Raw genomic sequence first — 17470 nt, 5'->3', positions numbered from 1 at the left:
GTGAACGTCCTGACGACTGAGGAAGTTCGCTTCCCAGTTGAGGACACCCGGAATGAACATTGTTGATATGGCTGGCAGATGGCGTTCCGCCCAATGAAGAATCCTGGACACTTCCATCATTGCCGTGCGGCTTTGAGTGCTGCCTTGATGATTTATGTATGCCACCGTGGTGGCGCTGTCCGATTGTACTTGAACAGGCCTGTTCTGTATCAGATGCTGGGCCAGGTTCAGAGCATTGAACACTGCCCGCAATTCCAGAATGTTTATCGGGAGGAGAGACTCTTTCCTGGTCCACCGCCCCTGAAGAGAGTGTTGCTTCAACACCACGCCCCAACCCCTCAGACTGGCATCCGTTGTAAGGAGGACCCAGTTGGAGATCCAGAAGGGATGACCCCTGCTCAATCAGGAGGAACCAGTTGGAGATCCAGAAGGGACGACCCCTGCTCAATCTTTGGTCCTATAGCCACCAGCTCAGTGACAGACGAACCTCCGGAGACAAGGAGATCATTTGAGACCTGATCCGGTGAGGCATGCCATCCCATTTGGCAAGAATCATCTTCTGCAGAGGTCGGGAATGAAATTGAGCGTACTCTACCATGTCGAAAGCCGACACCATGAGGCCTAGTACTTGCATCGCCGAGTGTATCGACACTCGCGGGCGAGAGAAGAAGCATCAAATCCTGTCCTGAAGCTTCAGGACCTTCTCCTGTGACAAGAAAAACCACCGCTTGTGGAGTGTCCAACAATGCCCCCAATTGCACCATGCTCTGAGCAGGGACCAGGGAAGATTTCTTCCAGTTGATGAGCCACTCGTGGGCTTGCAGAAACTGGACCATCAGATCCAGATGACGGAGGAGAACTTCTCGGGAATTCACCAGGATCAGCAAATCGTCCAGATACGGTAGGATCCTGACACCCTGATGGTGGAGCAGGGCCGTCATCACCGCCATGACCTTGGTGAAGACTAGTGGAGCCGTGGTTAATCCAAAAGGTAAGGCCGGAACTGATAATGGAGGTTGCCAATAGCAAACCGCAGGTATTGCTGATGCGACATGGCAATAGGAATATGGAGGTAAGCATCCTGTATATCCAGGGATACCATATAGTCCCCGGGCTCCAAAGCCAGCACAATAGAGCGAAGAGTTTCCATACGAAACTTGGAGACCCTCACAAATTTGTTCAAAGACTTGATGTTGAGAATTGGCCGGGAGGAACCATTCGGTTTCTGGACTAGGAACAGCGGTGAATAGTACCCCCTGTCTCTCTGATCCAGAGGCACCGGCACTACCACTCCTGTGTCTAGGAGGGACTGTACCACCAAATGAAGAGTTTTTGCCATTACCTGATCCAAAGGGATGTTTGTTAGGCAAAATTGATGAGGGGACGTTTCTTGAGGGATATAGTGTATCCGTGAGGGACGACTTCCCTTACCCAGGCGTCTGAAGTGGTCTTCAACCATACTTGGGTAAACCGTAGAAGTTGGCCTCCGTAGGGTGGCTGAGGCGATCACTAGAGATCAGGCTGGTGCTGCGGCGGGTCCGTCTACTATGGTTTTTGACCCCTCCTAGTTGTCCGTGGCCTTTTCTTCAATGGCTGCTGCCCTGGCTTCTTTTAATGCTGGCCACGTCACCGAGCTCGGACGGGCCTGTCCGTGGGGGCGGGATTCTAGGGATGCTGCGGGGGGTACTACTCCCAGGGTCTCCTGTTTGCGGGGGACGGGTAGAGACACGAGGTCGGCTGTGTCCCCTTCCATTGGTGGTCCAAGGGTGAGTGCTCGGTCTCCGCCGGCCCTTGCGGATGTGTCTGTGTCTCCGGAGCTCCGGGTCGGATTTGCTTTGTTTTTCAGATCCGGAGGAGGTTTCCTGTCCGCGGACGGTCAGCGGGAGCGACTCTGAATCCTGGGCGGGTCTGCCGGAAGCATCAGGTGAGGGGTCCGGGGAGTCAGTCCTTGTTCTGTCGCACGCTTCTTCCTCTTCCGCCTCTCATTCCAGCTCCTCTTCCTCATCTTCTCTCGGTTCTTCTATTAGCAGCACTGCGCGAGCCCGCAAGCGGGCTGCTAACTATACGAAGAGGGAGGCTTGCAAGCGTGCCCACCGCACTAAGCACAAGAGGGCGGCTGAGCTTTCCCGCAGAAAGAAAATGGCGTAACCTGCCTGGGGTCGTCCATTGCAACTACATGGCAGTGTTGCGAGGGTTGCGTGAGAGCTGTCGGAAAAAGATTCAGATGGGCGATTTTGTTGACATGTTCATGTTGACTAACGAGTCTAAGAAGGAGTTTAAAGCTGCCAAGGTGAAAGGGGGTGTTGGCGTGGAGGAATTCATATGATGCTTGGTTAGCTGGGTTTTGCGTATTCGCAGCCTGTTATTTGGAGGATCGTCCTGGTGAACATATGAACATAATCCGGTACATACACTTGATTCATGACATGCATCGCAAGTATCCGGGCATCACCTGGAGAGTGTATGATGACCAGTTTAGGCGCAAACAGGATTGTTTGAGGAGCGTGGATTTTGGATGTAAGGATGTCGAGGTGTGGATGGAGGTTTCCAGGGCGCAGCTGGGCGAGGGGGTGGGCCCGCGCCCCCTGTGGACCCTGTTCCAGTTGCCTCCAGGGAATCCTGGACCTTCGTGATGCTCCTCAGGCACAGCGGTTCGGGGCACCTAGTTGGGCGCAAGGGCTGGGAATGGCTACGGGCAAGTGCTTTGTCCTGTTGGGCAACGGTTTTTGACACATCTGCTTGCGTTGTGGCGGTGCCCACCCGGCATCCAGCTGTTTTCATGGGGGGTGCTCTTCCCCCAAAAGCGGGCAATCCCATTCCTGCCAGACCTCCCTCTGCGGTTGCACCTCAGCAGGGCTCCTACCCCTATTCGGCTGAAGACTATGGGTAAGTGGTTGTCCTGGTATGTGGACCAAGATGTTGCTAGTTTTCTTTTCGATTGTTTCAGTTTTGTCTTCGGTTGCCCGTCCAAGGGGAGGTTTGTGACGGCTCGTATCGGAACCTGCGCTCGGCCCGTTCCCTTCCCGACATCCTGCATGGCAAGGTGGATAAGGAGATCCAGCTTGGTCGCATGGCGGGTCCTTTTTCTCAGCCCCCATTGGAGGACTTGATTATTTCTCCGGTGGGTGTTGTTCCGAAGAAGGCCCCTGGTAAGTTTTGGCTCATTCAACATCTTTCTAACCCGACGAGGCGCTCGGTCAATGACGCCATTCCCTCCGGTTATTGCTCAGTGGGCTATCAGTCGTTTGAGGATGCTCTCGATATGGTTTGGTCACATGGGCCCGGGGCTCTCATGGCTAAGATTGATGTTGAGTCGGCTTTTCGGCTTCTCCCGCTGCACCCCGACTCTTTTCGATTTATGGGCTTCCGCATTGGGGACGAATATTTAATGCACTTTGTGCCTTTTTTGAGAAGTTCAGTTCCTTTTTGCATTGGTGAGTGAAGTTTTCGTCGGGTGGTCGGGGCATCACTCATTACTTGGACGACTTCCTGTGCGCTGGCCCGGCGGGTTCTGGTCGTTGCTCCGAGCTTCTTTTTAGTTTACTCCGCTGTAAGTACCCGGCAACCAGGGCGCGGGAGTATACAGCGCCGCTGGGGGAAGTGATGGAGTTGCAGCATGAGATGTCAAAATGACATCTAGCACTGTGAGTGCCTATTCTGCAGCCCTTGAAGTCTTCTAGCATCTTTCAAAAAGCTCTTTTCAGGGCTGCTGGAGCAGCCCTGCCTGTTAGTGTCCTGCACTGCAGACACCAACTTACAAACTGAGCTCCTGTGCACGGAGGCGGGGTTATAGAGGAGGCGGCGCTGAGCATCTTGGGAACAGTCAAAGCTTTTAGCCTGTTGGTGCCTCAGATCAAGATCCTAATCTACACCCCGATGTTATCCTTGTGGAACCCAGTGTACCCCGCTGCAGAAATAAATGTGCTTCATCTGTGACTTTATATGTGTTTAAAATTAATTCCTGTGCATTTATAGTTGCAGACCAGCGTCTCTTGTACACAAAGGGGCTAATTCAGTAAGGATCGCTCATGCGATCAGTGAATGCATTTTCAGGGAATAGCAAGGCCAAGGACTGTTTTGCGAGATACAGTTTCCTTGGCCCCGCAGGCTGCACAGCAACGGTTGGTCGTGATGTTCATCTGATATGTGATCGCAGGTGGTAGACCCCTCCTCCTGCATTTGCAATCCTTAATGAATCAGGCCCTATGAGCGTTGTTGAGCTTCTTCTGTGATGTTAATGGGATGCAAAATATACAGAAAAAGACTGCATGCTGTATGAGGACACATTTGTACGTTACCATAAATACATAATCTGCAATAATAATAGAGGGGGCCGCATTTATATAAAATAAGAATTTACTTACCGATAATTCTATTTCTCGGAGTCCGTAGTGGATGCTGGGGTTCCTGAAAGGACCATGGGGAATAGCGGCTCCGCAGGAGACAGGGCACAAAAAGTAAAGCTTTAGGATCAGGTGGTGTGCACTGGCTCCTCCCCCTATGACCCTCCTCCAAGCCTCAGTTAGGATACTGTGCCCGGACGAGCGTACACAATAAGGAAGGATTTTGAATCCCGGGTAAGACTCATACCAGCCACACCAATCACACTGTACAACCTGTGATCTGAACCCAGTTAACAGTATGATAACAGCGGAGCCTCTGAAAAGATGGCTCACAACAATAATAACCCGATTTTTGTAACTATGTACAAGTATTGCAGATAATCCGCACTTGGGATGGGCGCCCAGCATCCACTACGGACTCCGAGAAATAGAATTATCGGTAAGTAAATTCTTATTTTCTCTATCGTCCTAGTGGATGCTGGGGTTCCTGAAAGGACCATGGGGATTATACCAAAGCTCCCAAACGGGCGGGAGAGTGCGGATGACTCTGCAGCACCGAATGAGAGAACTCCAGGTCCTCCTTAGCCAGGGTATCAAATTTGTAGGATTTTACAAACGTGTTTGCCCCTGACTAAGTAGCCGCTCGGCAAAGTTGTAAAGCCGAGACCCCTCGGGCAGCCGCCCAAGATGAGCCCACCTTCCTTGTGGAATGGGCATTTACATATTTTGGCTGTGGCAGGCCTGCCACAGAATGTGCAAGCTGAATTGTATTACACATCCAACTAGCAATAGTCTGCTTAGAAGCAAGAGCACCCAGTTTGTTGGGTGCATACAGGATAACAGCAAGTCAGTTTTCCTGACTCCAGCCGTCCTGGAACCTATATTTTCAGGGCCCTGACAACATCAAGCAACTTGGAGTCCTCCAAGTCCCTAGTAGGCGCAAGGCACCACAATAAGCTGGTTCAGGTGAAACACTGACACCACCTTAGGGAGAGAACTGGGGACGAGTCCGCAGCTCTGCCCTGTCCGAATGGACAAACAGATATGGGCTTTTTTGAGAAAAAAAACCACCAATTTGACACTCGCCTGGCCCAGGCCAGGGCCAAGAGCATGGTCACTTTTCATGTGAGATGCTTCAAATCCACAGATTTGACTGGTTTTAAACCAATGTGATTTGAGGAATCCTAGAACTACGTTGAGATCCCACAGTGCCACTGGAGGCACAAAAGGGGGTTGTATATGCAATACTCCCTTGACAAACTTCTGGACTTCAGGAACTGAAGCCAATTCTTTCTGGAAGAAAATCGACAGGGCCGAAATTTGAACCTTAATGGACCCCAATTTGAGGCCCATAGACACTCCTGTTTGCAGGAAATGCAGGAATCGACCGAGTTGAAATTTCTTCGTGGGGCCTTCCTGGCCTCATACCACGCAACATATTTTCGCCACATGTGGTGATAATGTTGTGCGGTCACCTCCTTCCTGGCTTTGACCAGGGTAGGAATGACCTCTTCCGGAATGCCTTTTTCCCTTAGGATCCGGCGTTCCACCGCCATGCCGTCAAACGCAGCTGCGGTAAGTCTTGGAACAGACATGGTACTTGCTGAAGCAAGTCCCTTCTTAGCGGCAGAGGCCATAAGTCCTCTGTGAGCATCTCTTGAAGTTCCGGGTACCAAGTCCTTCTTGGCCAATCCGGAGCCATGAGTATAGTTCTTACTCCTCTACGTCTTATAATTCTCAGTACCTTAGGTATGAGAAGCAGAGGAGGGAACACATACACCGACTGGTACACCCACGGTGTTACCAGAACGTCCACAGCTATTGCCTGAGGGTCTCTTGACCTGGCGCAATACCTGTCCCGTTTTTTGTTCAGACGGGACGCCATCATGTCCACCTTTGGTATTTCCCAACGGTTCACAATCATGTGGAAAAACTTCCCGATGAAGTTTCCACTCTCCCGGGTGGAGGTCGTGCCTGCTGAGGAAGTCTGCTTCCCAGTTTCCATTCCCGGAATGAAACACTGCTGACAGTGCTATCACATGATTTTCCGCCCAGCGAAAAGTCCTTGCAGTTTTTGCCATTGCCCTCCTGCTTCTTGTGCCGCCCTGTCTGTTTACGTGGGCGACTGCCGTGATGTTTTTCCCACTGGATCAATACCGGCTGACCTTGAAGCAGAGGTCTTGCTAAGCTTAGAGCATTATAAAATTACCCTTAGCTCCAGTATATTTATGTGGAGAAAAGTCTCCAGACTTGATCACACTCCCTGGAAATTTTTTCCTTGTGTGACTGCTCCCCAGCCTCTCGGGCTGGCCTCCGTGGTCACCAGCATCCAATCCTGAATGCCGAATCTGCGGCCCTCTAGAAGATGAGCACTCTGTAACCACCACAGGAGAGACACCCTTGTCCTTGGATATAGGGTTATCCGCTGATGCATCTGAAGATGCGATCCGGACCATTTGTCCAGCAGATCCCACTGAAAAGTTCTTGCGTGAAATCTGCCGAATGGAATTGCTTCGTAGGAAGCCACCATTTTTACCAGGACCCTTGTGCAATGATGCACTGACACTTTTCCTGGTTTTAGGAGGTTCCTGACTAGCTCGGATAACTCCCTGGCTTTCTCTTCCGGGAGAAACACCTTTTTCTGGACTGTGTCCAGAATCATCCCTAGGCACAGCAGACGTGTCGTCGGGATCAGCTGCGATTTTGGAATATTTAGAATCCACTCGTGCTGTTGTAGCAGTATCCGAGATAGTGCTACTCCGACCTCCAACTGTTCCCTGGACTTTGCCCTTATCAGGAGATCGTCCAAGTAAGGGATAATTAAGACGCCTTTTCTTCGAAGAAGAATCATCATTTCGGCCATTACCTTGGTAAAGACCCGGGGTGCCGTGGACAATCCAACGGCAGCGTCTGAAACTGATAGTGACAGTTCTGTACCACGAACCTGAAGTACCCTTAGTGAGAAGGGCAAATTTGGGACATGGAGGTAAGCATCCCTGATGTCCCGGGACACTATATAGTCCCCTTCTTCCTGGTTCGTTATCACTGCTCTGAGTGACTCCATCTTGATTTGAACCTTTGTAAGTGTTCAAATTTTTTAGATTTAGAATAGGTCTCACCTAGCCTTCTGGCTTCAGTACCACAATATAGTGTGGAATAATACCCCTTTCCTTGTTGTAGGAGGGGTAATTTGATTATCACCTGCTGGGAATACAGCTTGTGAATTGTTTCCCATACTGCCTCCTTGTCGGAGGGAGACCTTGGTAAAGCAGACTTCAGGAGCCTGCGAGGGGGAAACGTCTCGACATTCCAATCTGTACCCCTGGGATACTACTTGTAGGATCCAGGGGTCCTGTACGGTCCCAGCGTCATGCTGAGAGCTTGGCAGAAGCGGTGGAAGGCTTCTGTTCCTGGGAATGGGCTGCCTGCTGCAGTCTTCTTCCCTTTCCTCTATCCCTGGGCAGATATGACTCTTATAGGGACGAAAGGACTGAGGCTGAAAAGACGGTGTCTTTTTCTGCAGAGATGTGACTTAGGGTAAAAACGGTGGATTTTCCAGCAGTTGCCGTGGCCACCAGGTCCGATGGACCGACCCCAAATAACTCCTCTTCCTTTATACGGCAATACACCTTTGTGCCGTTTGGAATCTGCATCACCTGACCACTGTCGTGTCCATAAACATCTTCTGGCAGATATGGACATCGCACTTACTCTTGATGCCAGAGTGCAAATATCCCTCTGTGCATCTCGTATATATAGAAATGCATCCTTTAAATGCTCTATAGTCAGTAAAATACTGTCCCTGTCAAGGGTATCAATATTTTTAGTCAGGGAATCCGACCAAGCCACCCCAGCTCTGCACATCCAGGCTGAGGCGATCGCTGGTCGCAGTATAACACCAGTATGTGTGTATATACTTTTTATGATATTTTCCAGCCTCCTGTCAGCTGGCTCCTTGAGGACGGCCCTATCTATAGACGGTACCGCCACTTGTTTTGATAAGCGTGTGAGCGCCTTATCCACCCTAAGGGGTGTTTCCCACCGCGCCCTAACTTCTGGCGGGAAAGGGTATACCGCCAATAATTTTCTAACGGGGGGAACCCACGCATCATCACACTTCATTTAATTTATCTGATTCAGGAAAAACTACAGGTAGTTTTTTCACATCCCACATAATACCCTCTTTTGTGGTACTTGTAGTATCAGAAATATGTAACACCTCCTTCATTGCCCTTAACAAGTAACGTGTGGCCCTAAAGGGAAATACGTTTGTTTCTTCACCGTCGACACTGAAATCAGTGTCCGTGTCTGTGTCTGTCGACCGACTGAGGTAAAAGGACGTTTTAACGCCCCTGACGGTGTTTGAGACGCCTGGACAGGTACTAATTTGTTTGCCAGCCGTCTCATGTCGCCAACCGACCTTGCAGCGTGTTGACATTATCACGTAATTCCATAAATAAGCCATCCATTCCGGTGTCGACTCCCTAGAGAGTGACATCACCATTACAGGCAATTTGCTCCGCCTCCTCACCAACATCGTCCTCATACATGTCGACACACACGTACCGACATATAGCACACACACACAGGGAATGCTCTGATAGAGGACAGGACCCCACTAGCCCCTTGGGGAGACAGAGGGAGAGTTTGCCAGCACACACCAAAGCGCTATATTTTACAGGGATAGCCTTATAATAAGTGCTCCCTTATAGCTGCTTTTATAAAATCACAATTTCGCCAAATTTTGCCCCCCCCTCTCTTGATTTAACCCTGTTTCTGTAGTGCAGTGCAGGGGAGAGCCTGGGAGCCTTCCTGACCAGCGGAACTGTGTGAGGAAATGGCGCTGTGTGCTGAGGAGATAGGCCCCGCCCCCTTTTCGGCGGGCTCGTCTCCCGCTTAAAAATGGATTCTGGCAGGGGTTAAATATCTCCATATAGCCCCGGAGGCTATATGTGAGGTATTTTTTGCCAAAAAAAGGATTTTCATTGCTGCCCAGGGCGCCCCCCCCCAGCGCCCTGCACCCTCAGTGACTGCCGTGTGAAGTGTGCTGAGAGCAATGGCGCACAGCTGCAGTGCTGTGCGCTACCTTAAGAAGACTGAGGAGTCTTCTGCCGCCGATTCTGGACCTTCTTCTCTTTTCAGCATCTGCAAGGGGGCCGGCGGTGAGGCTCCGGTGACCATCCAGGCTGTACCTGTGATCGTCCCTCTGGAGCTAATGTCCAGTAGCCAAAGAAGCCAATCCATCCTGCACGCAGGTGAGTTCACTTCTTCTCCCCTAAGTCCCTCGATGCAGTGATCCTGTTGCCAGCAGGACTCACTGTAAAATAAAAAACCTAAGCTAAACTTTTCTAAGCAGCTCTTTAGGAGAGCCACCTAGATTGCACCCTTCTCGGCCGGGCACAAAAACCTAACTGAGGCTTGGAGGAGGGTCATAGGGGGAGGAGCCAGTGCACACCACCTGATCCTAAAGCTTTACTTTTTGTGCCCTGTCTCCTGCGGAGCCGCTATTCCCCATGGTCCTTTCAGGAACCCCAGCATCCACTAGGACGATAGAGAAAGTAACATGGTGCAAGTTGTCAAGAGTGCAGAATTTTCAGTGATTTTGAAGAGGGATTTAAAGACAAAACGAACCTGCCCTATAAATGGATTGGAGTCTTCATTTCATGTGAATGTGCAAATGTTTAATTTATAGTACGTGTTTATACAATACATACTACTCCATATATAACTGATATTTACTTGACAGTTCTTCACTGCGATTCAGACTTGTTGTACGTGAATACATGCTCCGCGCGCTACGTGCAATCAAGCTCTTCCCTTCCGAGGGGCTGTTTCCGGGTAACCAGGCAGGTGAGGTCCGTGTGCGCCCAGGGACAGTGTCTAACAAATCTGTACAGCCCAAAAGCCGAACCTGTAATACACCTGTAAGAAGTAGTTGAATTTATAAACACTTACATATTTTAAAGGTATATTTTGTTCATATAATCTGCAATTCTATTGCAGAAACATAGTAATTCACAAGCAGAAAATAGTAGTCAGGTCCTATGGTAAATAATATATATTTTATATTATATACATATTTTAATAATAACAAAAAATCTTGGCCATGCTTCTTCGGGTGATGCTGGGCTGCCCCGGAGTGATGTCGACAGGTTCCCCCACGAGTCCACACCCCCTCCATCTTAGACCACTCACACTTTTTGGCCGCGGGCTGGTGTCACCAGACCCAGTGACGCCTCTGGTTACCTGTACTCTATCGTATTCAATATAAAATACCTTTACTCACACACAAGGCAATTAACCAAACTGCGCTAACATACATCACTACGCTTATCTCAAAATATCTCCCAACCCGACCTCTTCGACCTTCACAAGATCTAAGTCTCTCATCAATACTCATTACTCGCTCCCACTCACGATTACAGGGCTTTCCCTTCCTGCTGACCCCGGTTCATCATTTGTACAGTATGTGACCATATCATACAGACCGCCAAGAACCTTTATAAACTGGTGGACAATTATGAAATAGATAGCATCTATCCTTGTGTATCAATGCCTGTTTCCCTATAGATTGTAAGTTTGTAAGCATGGCCCTCCTACCTCTATGACTGTTTGTTATTAACCAGTTTTGTTTTATCATTCTTGTTTCCAATTGTAAAGCACAATGTAATTTGCTGCGCTATATAAGGAACTATTAATAAATAAATAAATAAATAAATGCTGTGTAAACAGATGAAGGTCAGCGCCAATTGCATATGTTCCTGGTTAATTATTATTATTATTATTATTATTTATTATTATCCTTTTTTATTAGGGCACCAGAAGGGGTCTGCAGCACCTTACAAAGTAGATAAACAGCAACAATATAATAATAATAATAATAATAAAAAAAAAAGAAAAACTTACAGTCAGGGGCATTTTTACAGATGAGGGGGCCCGTGTACAGACTCCGGGTGGGCCCCCTCCTCTTCACAGTGCAGTAGACTCTGGCATTTTGTCAGAGTCTACTTCACATGTGCAGGTCTCTGCAAACACAGCACACGCCATGTTCCGGAGGCTAAATTTCTACTGCCCACGTGCGGCAGCTAATTTTTACCGCAACTGGAGCGGGACTCCGGGAATAGTAAGTAATTAAACATTGGTGCTATGTGTGCGGTGTGGGCCCCCCTGGCCCCAGGGGCCGTGTGCACCGCACACATTGCAACCATTATAGAAACTCCAATGCTTACAGTACAAAACATTTCAGAACATGGACAAAAAGGTTTAAAAACATTATTGCATCAGCTGTCATAGTACACAAATAAGCAGTGCCGGCTGAAGGAAGGAAAAGCACACGAGAGAGCCCTGCTTGTGAGAGCTTACAATGTACAGTAATTGTACAGTGCATCCGGAAAGTATTCACAGCACTTCACTTTTTCCACATTTTGTTATGTTACAGCCTTATTCCAAAATGGAATAAGTTTATTTTTTCCCTCAAAATTCTACACACAATACCCCATGATGACAACTTTTATTAAAAATAAAAAAAGAGGATTTTGGTACTTACCGATAAATCCATTTCTCTGAATCCTCTAGGGGACACTGGAGTTCCTCTTAGACATTAGGGGTGTGAAGTCTGTGAACCGGAGGTGTGGCACAATCTTAAAAATTTGCATTGACTGCACAGCCGGCTCCTCCCCCTTCACGCCCCCCCATGCCTCAGTTTTGGAAATTGGACCGAGAGATAAGGACACGTATGAGAGCCTATGGCGAAGGAACCGAACCGTGCAACATGCCAAACAGCATCCAAGAACATCTTTAACCGACAACCAACGCTGCTTGTACGAACTGTATAAGCAAGAACTATTTACACCGCAGGACTGACAGCACAGAGGCGGGCGTCCAGTGTCCCCTAGAAGATTCAGAGAAATGGATTTATCGGTAAGTACCAAAATCCTCTTTTCTCTTTCATCCACTAGGGGACACTGGAGTTCCTCTTAGACATTAGGGGACGTCCCAAAGTTAGCCCCCAGGGAGGGAGTGCTGTCTGTTGCCTGCAAAACCAAACGTCCGAAGTTAGCATCTTCAGACGCAAAGGTGTCGAACTTATAAAATTTAGCGAACGTGTGGGCTGAGGACCACGTCGCCGCTCTGCAAAGTTGAGTAGTGGAGACCCCTCTGGCAGCTGCCCAGGAGGCACCCACTGATCTAGTGGTATGCGCACTTGTCCGCAATGGAACCTGTTTACCACTGGAAACATACGCTTGCCTGATAGTCAGTCTAATCCATCTAGACAGGGACTGCTTAGAAGCCGGCCAACCCTTCTTTGGCCCATCATAAAGTACGAATAAATGATCTGACTTCCGAAAGGACGATGTAACCTGTACGTACACCTTTAAAGCTCGTACTACATCCAATGACACATCCCCATCTGCTATACTCTGGAAAGATGGGACCACAATAGGTTGGTTTACATGAAAACCCGAAACAACCTTAGGAAGGAAATCTGCTCTTGTACGGAGTTCCGCTCTATCCTCATGAAAAATCAAAAAGGGACTTTTACATGACAAGGCTCCCAACTCCAAGACCCGTCTAGCCGAAGCTAATGCTAGCAACAACGTTACTTTCCAAGAAAGATATTTTAAATCTGTATGTAATAATGGTTCAAACAAAGGTGATCTTAAAAAAATCTAACACCAAATTCAGGTTCCAAGGTGCCGTGGGGGTACGAAAAGGAGGTTGTATCCGTAGCACCCCTTGCAAAAAAGTTTGAACCTCTGGCAAGGATGCCAACCGTTGTTGAAAAAGAATGGAAAGAGCAGACACCTGAACCTTCAGAGATCCCAATCGCAGGCCTAATGTCAGGCCTGCTTGAAGGAACAGTACAAGTCTTGATAAGTGGAAGGTTTTCGAATCCCATCCACGTTCCTGACACCAGTCTATATATTTCTTCCAAATTCTGTAGTAATGCCCCGCTGTAACCGGCTTTCTAGCCGCAATCATCGTAGGAATAGCCAATCTTGGTATTCCTCTGTTTCTTAAGATCCGGGTTTCAACAGCCACGCCGTCAAACGCAGTCTGTTCAGGTCTGGGTGCAGAAACGGTCCTTGAGACAGTAAGTCCTCTCTTTGAGGTAACCTCCACGGGCTTTCTGACAGTAATCCCTGTAGGTCCGAGTACCAACTCCTGTGTGGCCAATCTGGTGCGATTAGAATCGCCCACACTCGTTCTCGTTTCAACCGTTTCAGGATCTTTGGTATGAGAGGGAAGGGTGGAAAGATGTACACCCCTTCGTAAGCCCAAGGAAGCGTCAACGCATCTACTCCTTCTGCTGCAGTATCCCTTGTCCTGGACACATATCTGGGCAGCTGGTTGTTCTGCCTCGATGCTATGAAGCAGATCTGCGGAAGACCCCATCTCCTCACTATCATCTTGAAAATCCGCGGATGAAGACACCACTCTCCCGGATGCATGTCTTGTCGACTGAGATAATCTGCTTCCCAGTTTTCTACTCCTGGAATGAATATTGCCGAAAGGATGATGTTTCGCCTTTCCGCCCACAACAGGATCTTTGTTGATTCCCTCAACGCCATCCTGCTCTTCGTTCCCCCTTGACGGTTTATGTAAGCCGTCGTTGTGACATTGTCCGACTGTATCCGTACATACTGATCTATGACCAGATCCTCGGCCAATAGAAGTGCTTTGTAAACAGCTCTTAGTTCGAGAATGTTTATGGGTAATCTGCTCTCTTGAGGCGTCCACCTTCCCTGAAATTGATGGTCTTCCAGGACGGCACCCCAACCTCTGAGACTGGCGTCCGTTGTCAGAATCCTCCAGTCCCAAATGCCGAATCTCTTTTCTGCTGCGAGATTCCTGTGCATCAACCACCATGTCAGAGAGACACGTACTTGTGGTTGAAGTCTGATTCTCCGATGAAGTAGCCAATGTGAACCTGATCCCTGAGCAATGAGATTCATCTGAAAGGGTCGGGAATGAAGTCTTCCGTACTGGATAGCTTCGAATGATGCTACCATCTTTCCTAGAAGTTGTACACAGAGATGTAGAGACACCGTCGGTGCCCCTAGTACTTGAGTCACCAACTTCCGTATGTCTTGAATCTTGGATTCTGGCAGAAAAATTCTTAATTTCACCGTGTCCAATATAAGACCTAGGAACTGAATCCGTTGTGTTGGAATGAGGTTGGATTTCTTGAAGTTCACTATCCAACCGTGTTGAATCAGAAATTGGTGAGATGTGTGAGCATCCTTTACCAGCTTCTCCTGAGAAGAGGCTTTGATTAGGAGATCGTCTAGATAAGGTATTATAGTGACTCCCCTTATTCTCAATTCTGCCACCATGACCGCCATGATCTTCGTAAAGATCCTCGGGGCTGAAGATAGACCGAACGGTAGAGCTCTGAATTGATAATGATCCTTCCCCAATGCGAACCGTAGGTAAGCCTGGTGGGGAGACCAAATTGGGATATGCAGGTACGCATCCTTTATGTCCATGGATATCATGAACTCCTTGTGTTCTAGACCTGCAATGACCGACTGTATTGATTCCATCTTGAATTTGTAAATTCTTAGAAATTGGTTTAAAACTTTTAAATTTAGAATCGGTCTGACTGTTCCATCTGGTTTTGGCACGACAAAAAGACTGGAATAAAATCCCGTTCCTCTCTGAGGGGTAGGAACTGGAACAATGACTTCTGACTGTAGCAATTTTTGAATTGCTGAAATTAACAATTTTGCTTTCTGAGGGCACCGAGGTAAGCCTGTCGGAAAAAATTGACTGTGAGGTCTGTCTTGAAAATCCATCTTGTACCCCTGAGAGATTATGTTGTTTATCCAGCTCTCTGAAGAGGTGTTGGCCCATGTGTCCTGAAACCCCTCCAGTCGTGCGCCCACCAGGGGAGACCCCAGGTGAGTCGGAAGACCGTCATGCCACGGTCTTTTCAGCAGGTTTATCCTGCTTTCTGTTTGTTGCCCGCAAGTGGCCTCTACCTCTGCCCCCACGTGCCTGTCCACCAAAACCTCTTCCTCGGCCTCGAAAGGACTGAGATCTGAAGGAATGAAACGTTGGTCCCGAATAACCTCTCTTAACCTGTGGAGCAGTTCTCGTATAAGGAGTGGGCAGGAATGTGGACTTCCCAGCTGTAGCTTGGGAAATCCACTTATCCAATTCTGGACCGAAAAGCGTGTCACCTGCAAAGGGAATAGCTTCTACTGCCTTTTTAGTGTCAGAATCTCCCTGCCAATCTCTAAGACATAAGATTCTCCTTGCTGATATGGCCGATGCGGATATGCGTGATGCAATCCTACTAGCATCCTTAGATGCCTGACATAAATATGAAGCCGATTCACGAATGTGTTCTGCCAGATGCTAATCTCCTCCAAGCTATTTTCCTCTTCAATAGCTTGTATAATACGACTGGCCCATGCTCCCATTGCCTTGTTAACCCAAGCACAGATGAGGGTAGGCCTCTGTGCTGCACCTGCTGCTACAAAAATCGACTTCAAAGCTGTGTCAACTTTACGATCTGACACATCCTTTAAAGTCGTTACATTAGGTATTGGCAAAATTGTCTTTTTTGATAATCTTCCTAGGGAAGCATCCACTACCGGTGGATTCTCCCATTTATCCATTACCCCCTTAGGTAAAGGATACATTACCTGAAATCGTTTTGGGAATTGAAAACGTTTATCAGGTTGTTTCCATGCATCCTCCATTTGAGTTTGGAGAGATTTAGGAATGGGAAACACCGCTGAACGTGGTTTCTGGGATTCGAATAAGTCAAATTCCTCAGGTTCCTGAATCTCTTCTCCCTTAAAGTCTAGGATTTCTCTAACTGCATCGATTAAGGAGTCAATACCTGAGATTGCCGAATCCTCTTCTGTAGAGTCGGCATCCAGGTTAGATTCAATTAACTCACCTTCCTCCGTATCCATAATAATACCATCCTCTTCCTCTGTTACCTGAACCACAGGAAGGGGTCTTTTAACTGCCTTGCGCACATTTGTGTCTGCTTGTGCGGGCGGCGTTAATTTAATGAGGAACTCTTCCATCGTCTTTGAGAGTCCCGCAGCCCACTCTGATTGTTGTTTGCGTGATTCGGCCATTTCCTTGGATATTCTTTCCGTAAGCACATCCTCCCATGACCGTGATGGAGCACTGCTCCCCGGCTGTGCGCCCTTGTCTACGCAGGATTCGCACACCCCTGAACTGTCAATCCTCGTGCTTTTCTTATTACATTTCGTACACACGTAATAGGTCTTTGATGTCTTGGTTGCTGCCTTAGACATGCTTAGCCCTTTAGTTGACAATTAAACAAAACCTTCACCTTTTATTCAGGAAAGAAAGCTTGTAATATATATGACGGGAGTGAAGTGTTTTGGAACCGGCTGTAAATAACTTATTTCTTTGTTTCAGATATTACAAATCAATAAAAAAATAATAAAAAAATAATATTTTTTTATAAAATATCAATCTAAAACACCAGCCGGTTATCAGCCCTCACAAGCCCAGCTGTCAATCAGCTACGCTGAAAGGGTTATCCACGTACTCCCAGAATTTTCTTCAGGATCTTTGATCAGAAGTCCCTTGAAAATATAAGTAATAATGAGTTATTGTTTTTATTTCAGGAGATCCTCAGTATTCATGTTATATATTCTTTCCAACAGCAGGGGGAGCCTTACTGAATCTTCCCAAGTCTCATGATAAAGTATAAGAGGGGGAGGGCTTTGGCGCCTGCACTGTATATTTAAAATGGCCGCCGTCCAATATTTATATTTTAATGTAGATCATTAAAATAACTACGCTGCTTCTCTGTGTCCCCCTCAAACACTTAACAAGCTGCCATTCACCCCCGCGCTCTCGCGCTCTGTTTCTCTTCGTAGCGCACTCGGGACCCGGGCGCGCTGCCCTATCTCCTAGCAACGCGACCCGAGTCTCCCTGGCGCGCGGGTATTTTGACTGTGTCAGCGGCGCTTTGCTATAGCCTCGCGGAAGCCGGGCGCGCTGTAACTGTATATGTTAACAGCGCGACCCGCTCTCCCCGCGGTCTGTTCTGTCATCGGCGCTATTTAAGCCGCATGATAAGTTGCTTCCATTAAAATGTTTGCTATGGCTGGCTCTGACTCCGGGAC

General features: G+C 48.2%; 1 protein-coding gene across 3 annotated transcripts in view; it reads right to left on the bottom strand.

The window, feature by feature from the left end:
• LOC134936600 (serine/threonine-protein kinase N1-like) overlaps nt 1-17470 on the bottom strand; it is a 287425-nt gene that overhangs the window by 80445 nt on the left and 189510 nt on the right. For all 3 annotated transcript variants that reach the window (XM_063931713.1, XM_063931712.1, XM_063931711.1), the window contains exon 7: nt 10083-10265. In XM_063931713.1, the coding sequence (XP_063787783.1) occupies nt 10083-10265 (183 nt within the window). The remainder of the gene's footprint in view (nt 1-10082; nt 10266-17470) is intronic.

The sequence above is a fragment of the Pseudophryne corroboree genome, chromosome 6, assembly GCF_028390025.1.
Source record: "Pseudophryne corroboree isolate aPseCor3 chromosome 6, aPseCor3.hap2, whole genome shotgun sequence".
NCBI classification, from domain to species: Eukaryota; Metazoa; Chordata; class Amphibia; order Anura; family Myobatrachidae; genus Pseudophryne; species Pseudophryne corroboree.
This window is presented reverse-complemented; position numbering and strand designations above follow the sequence as displayed.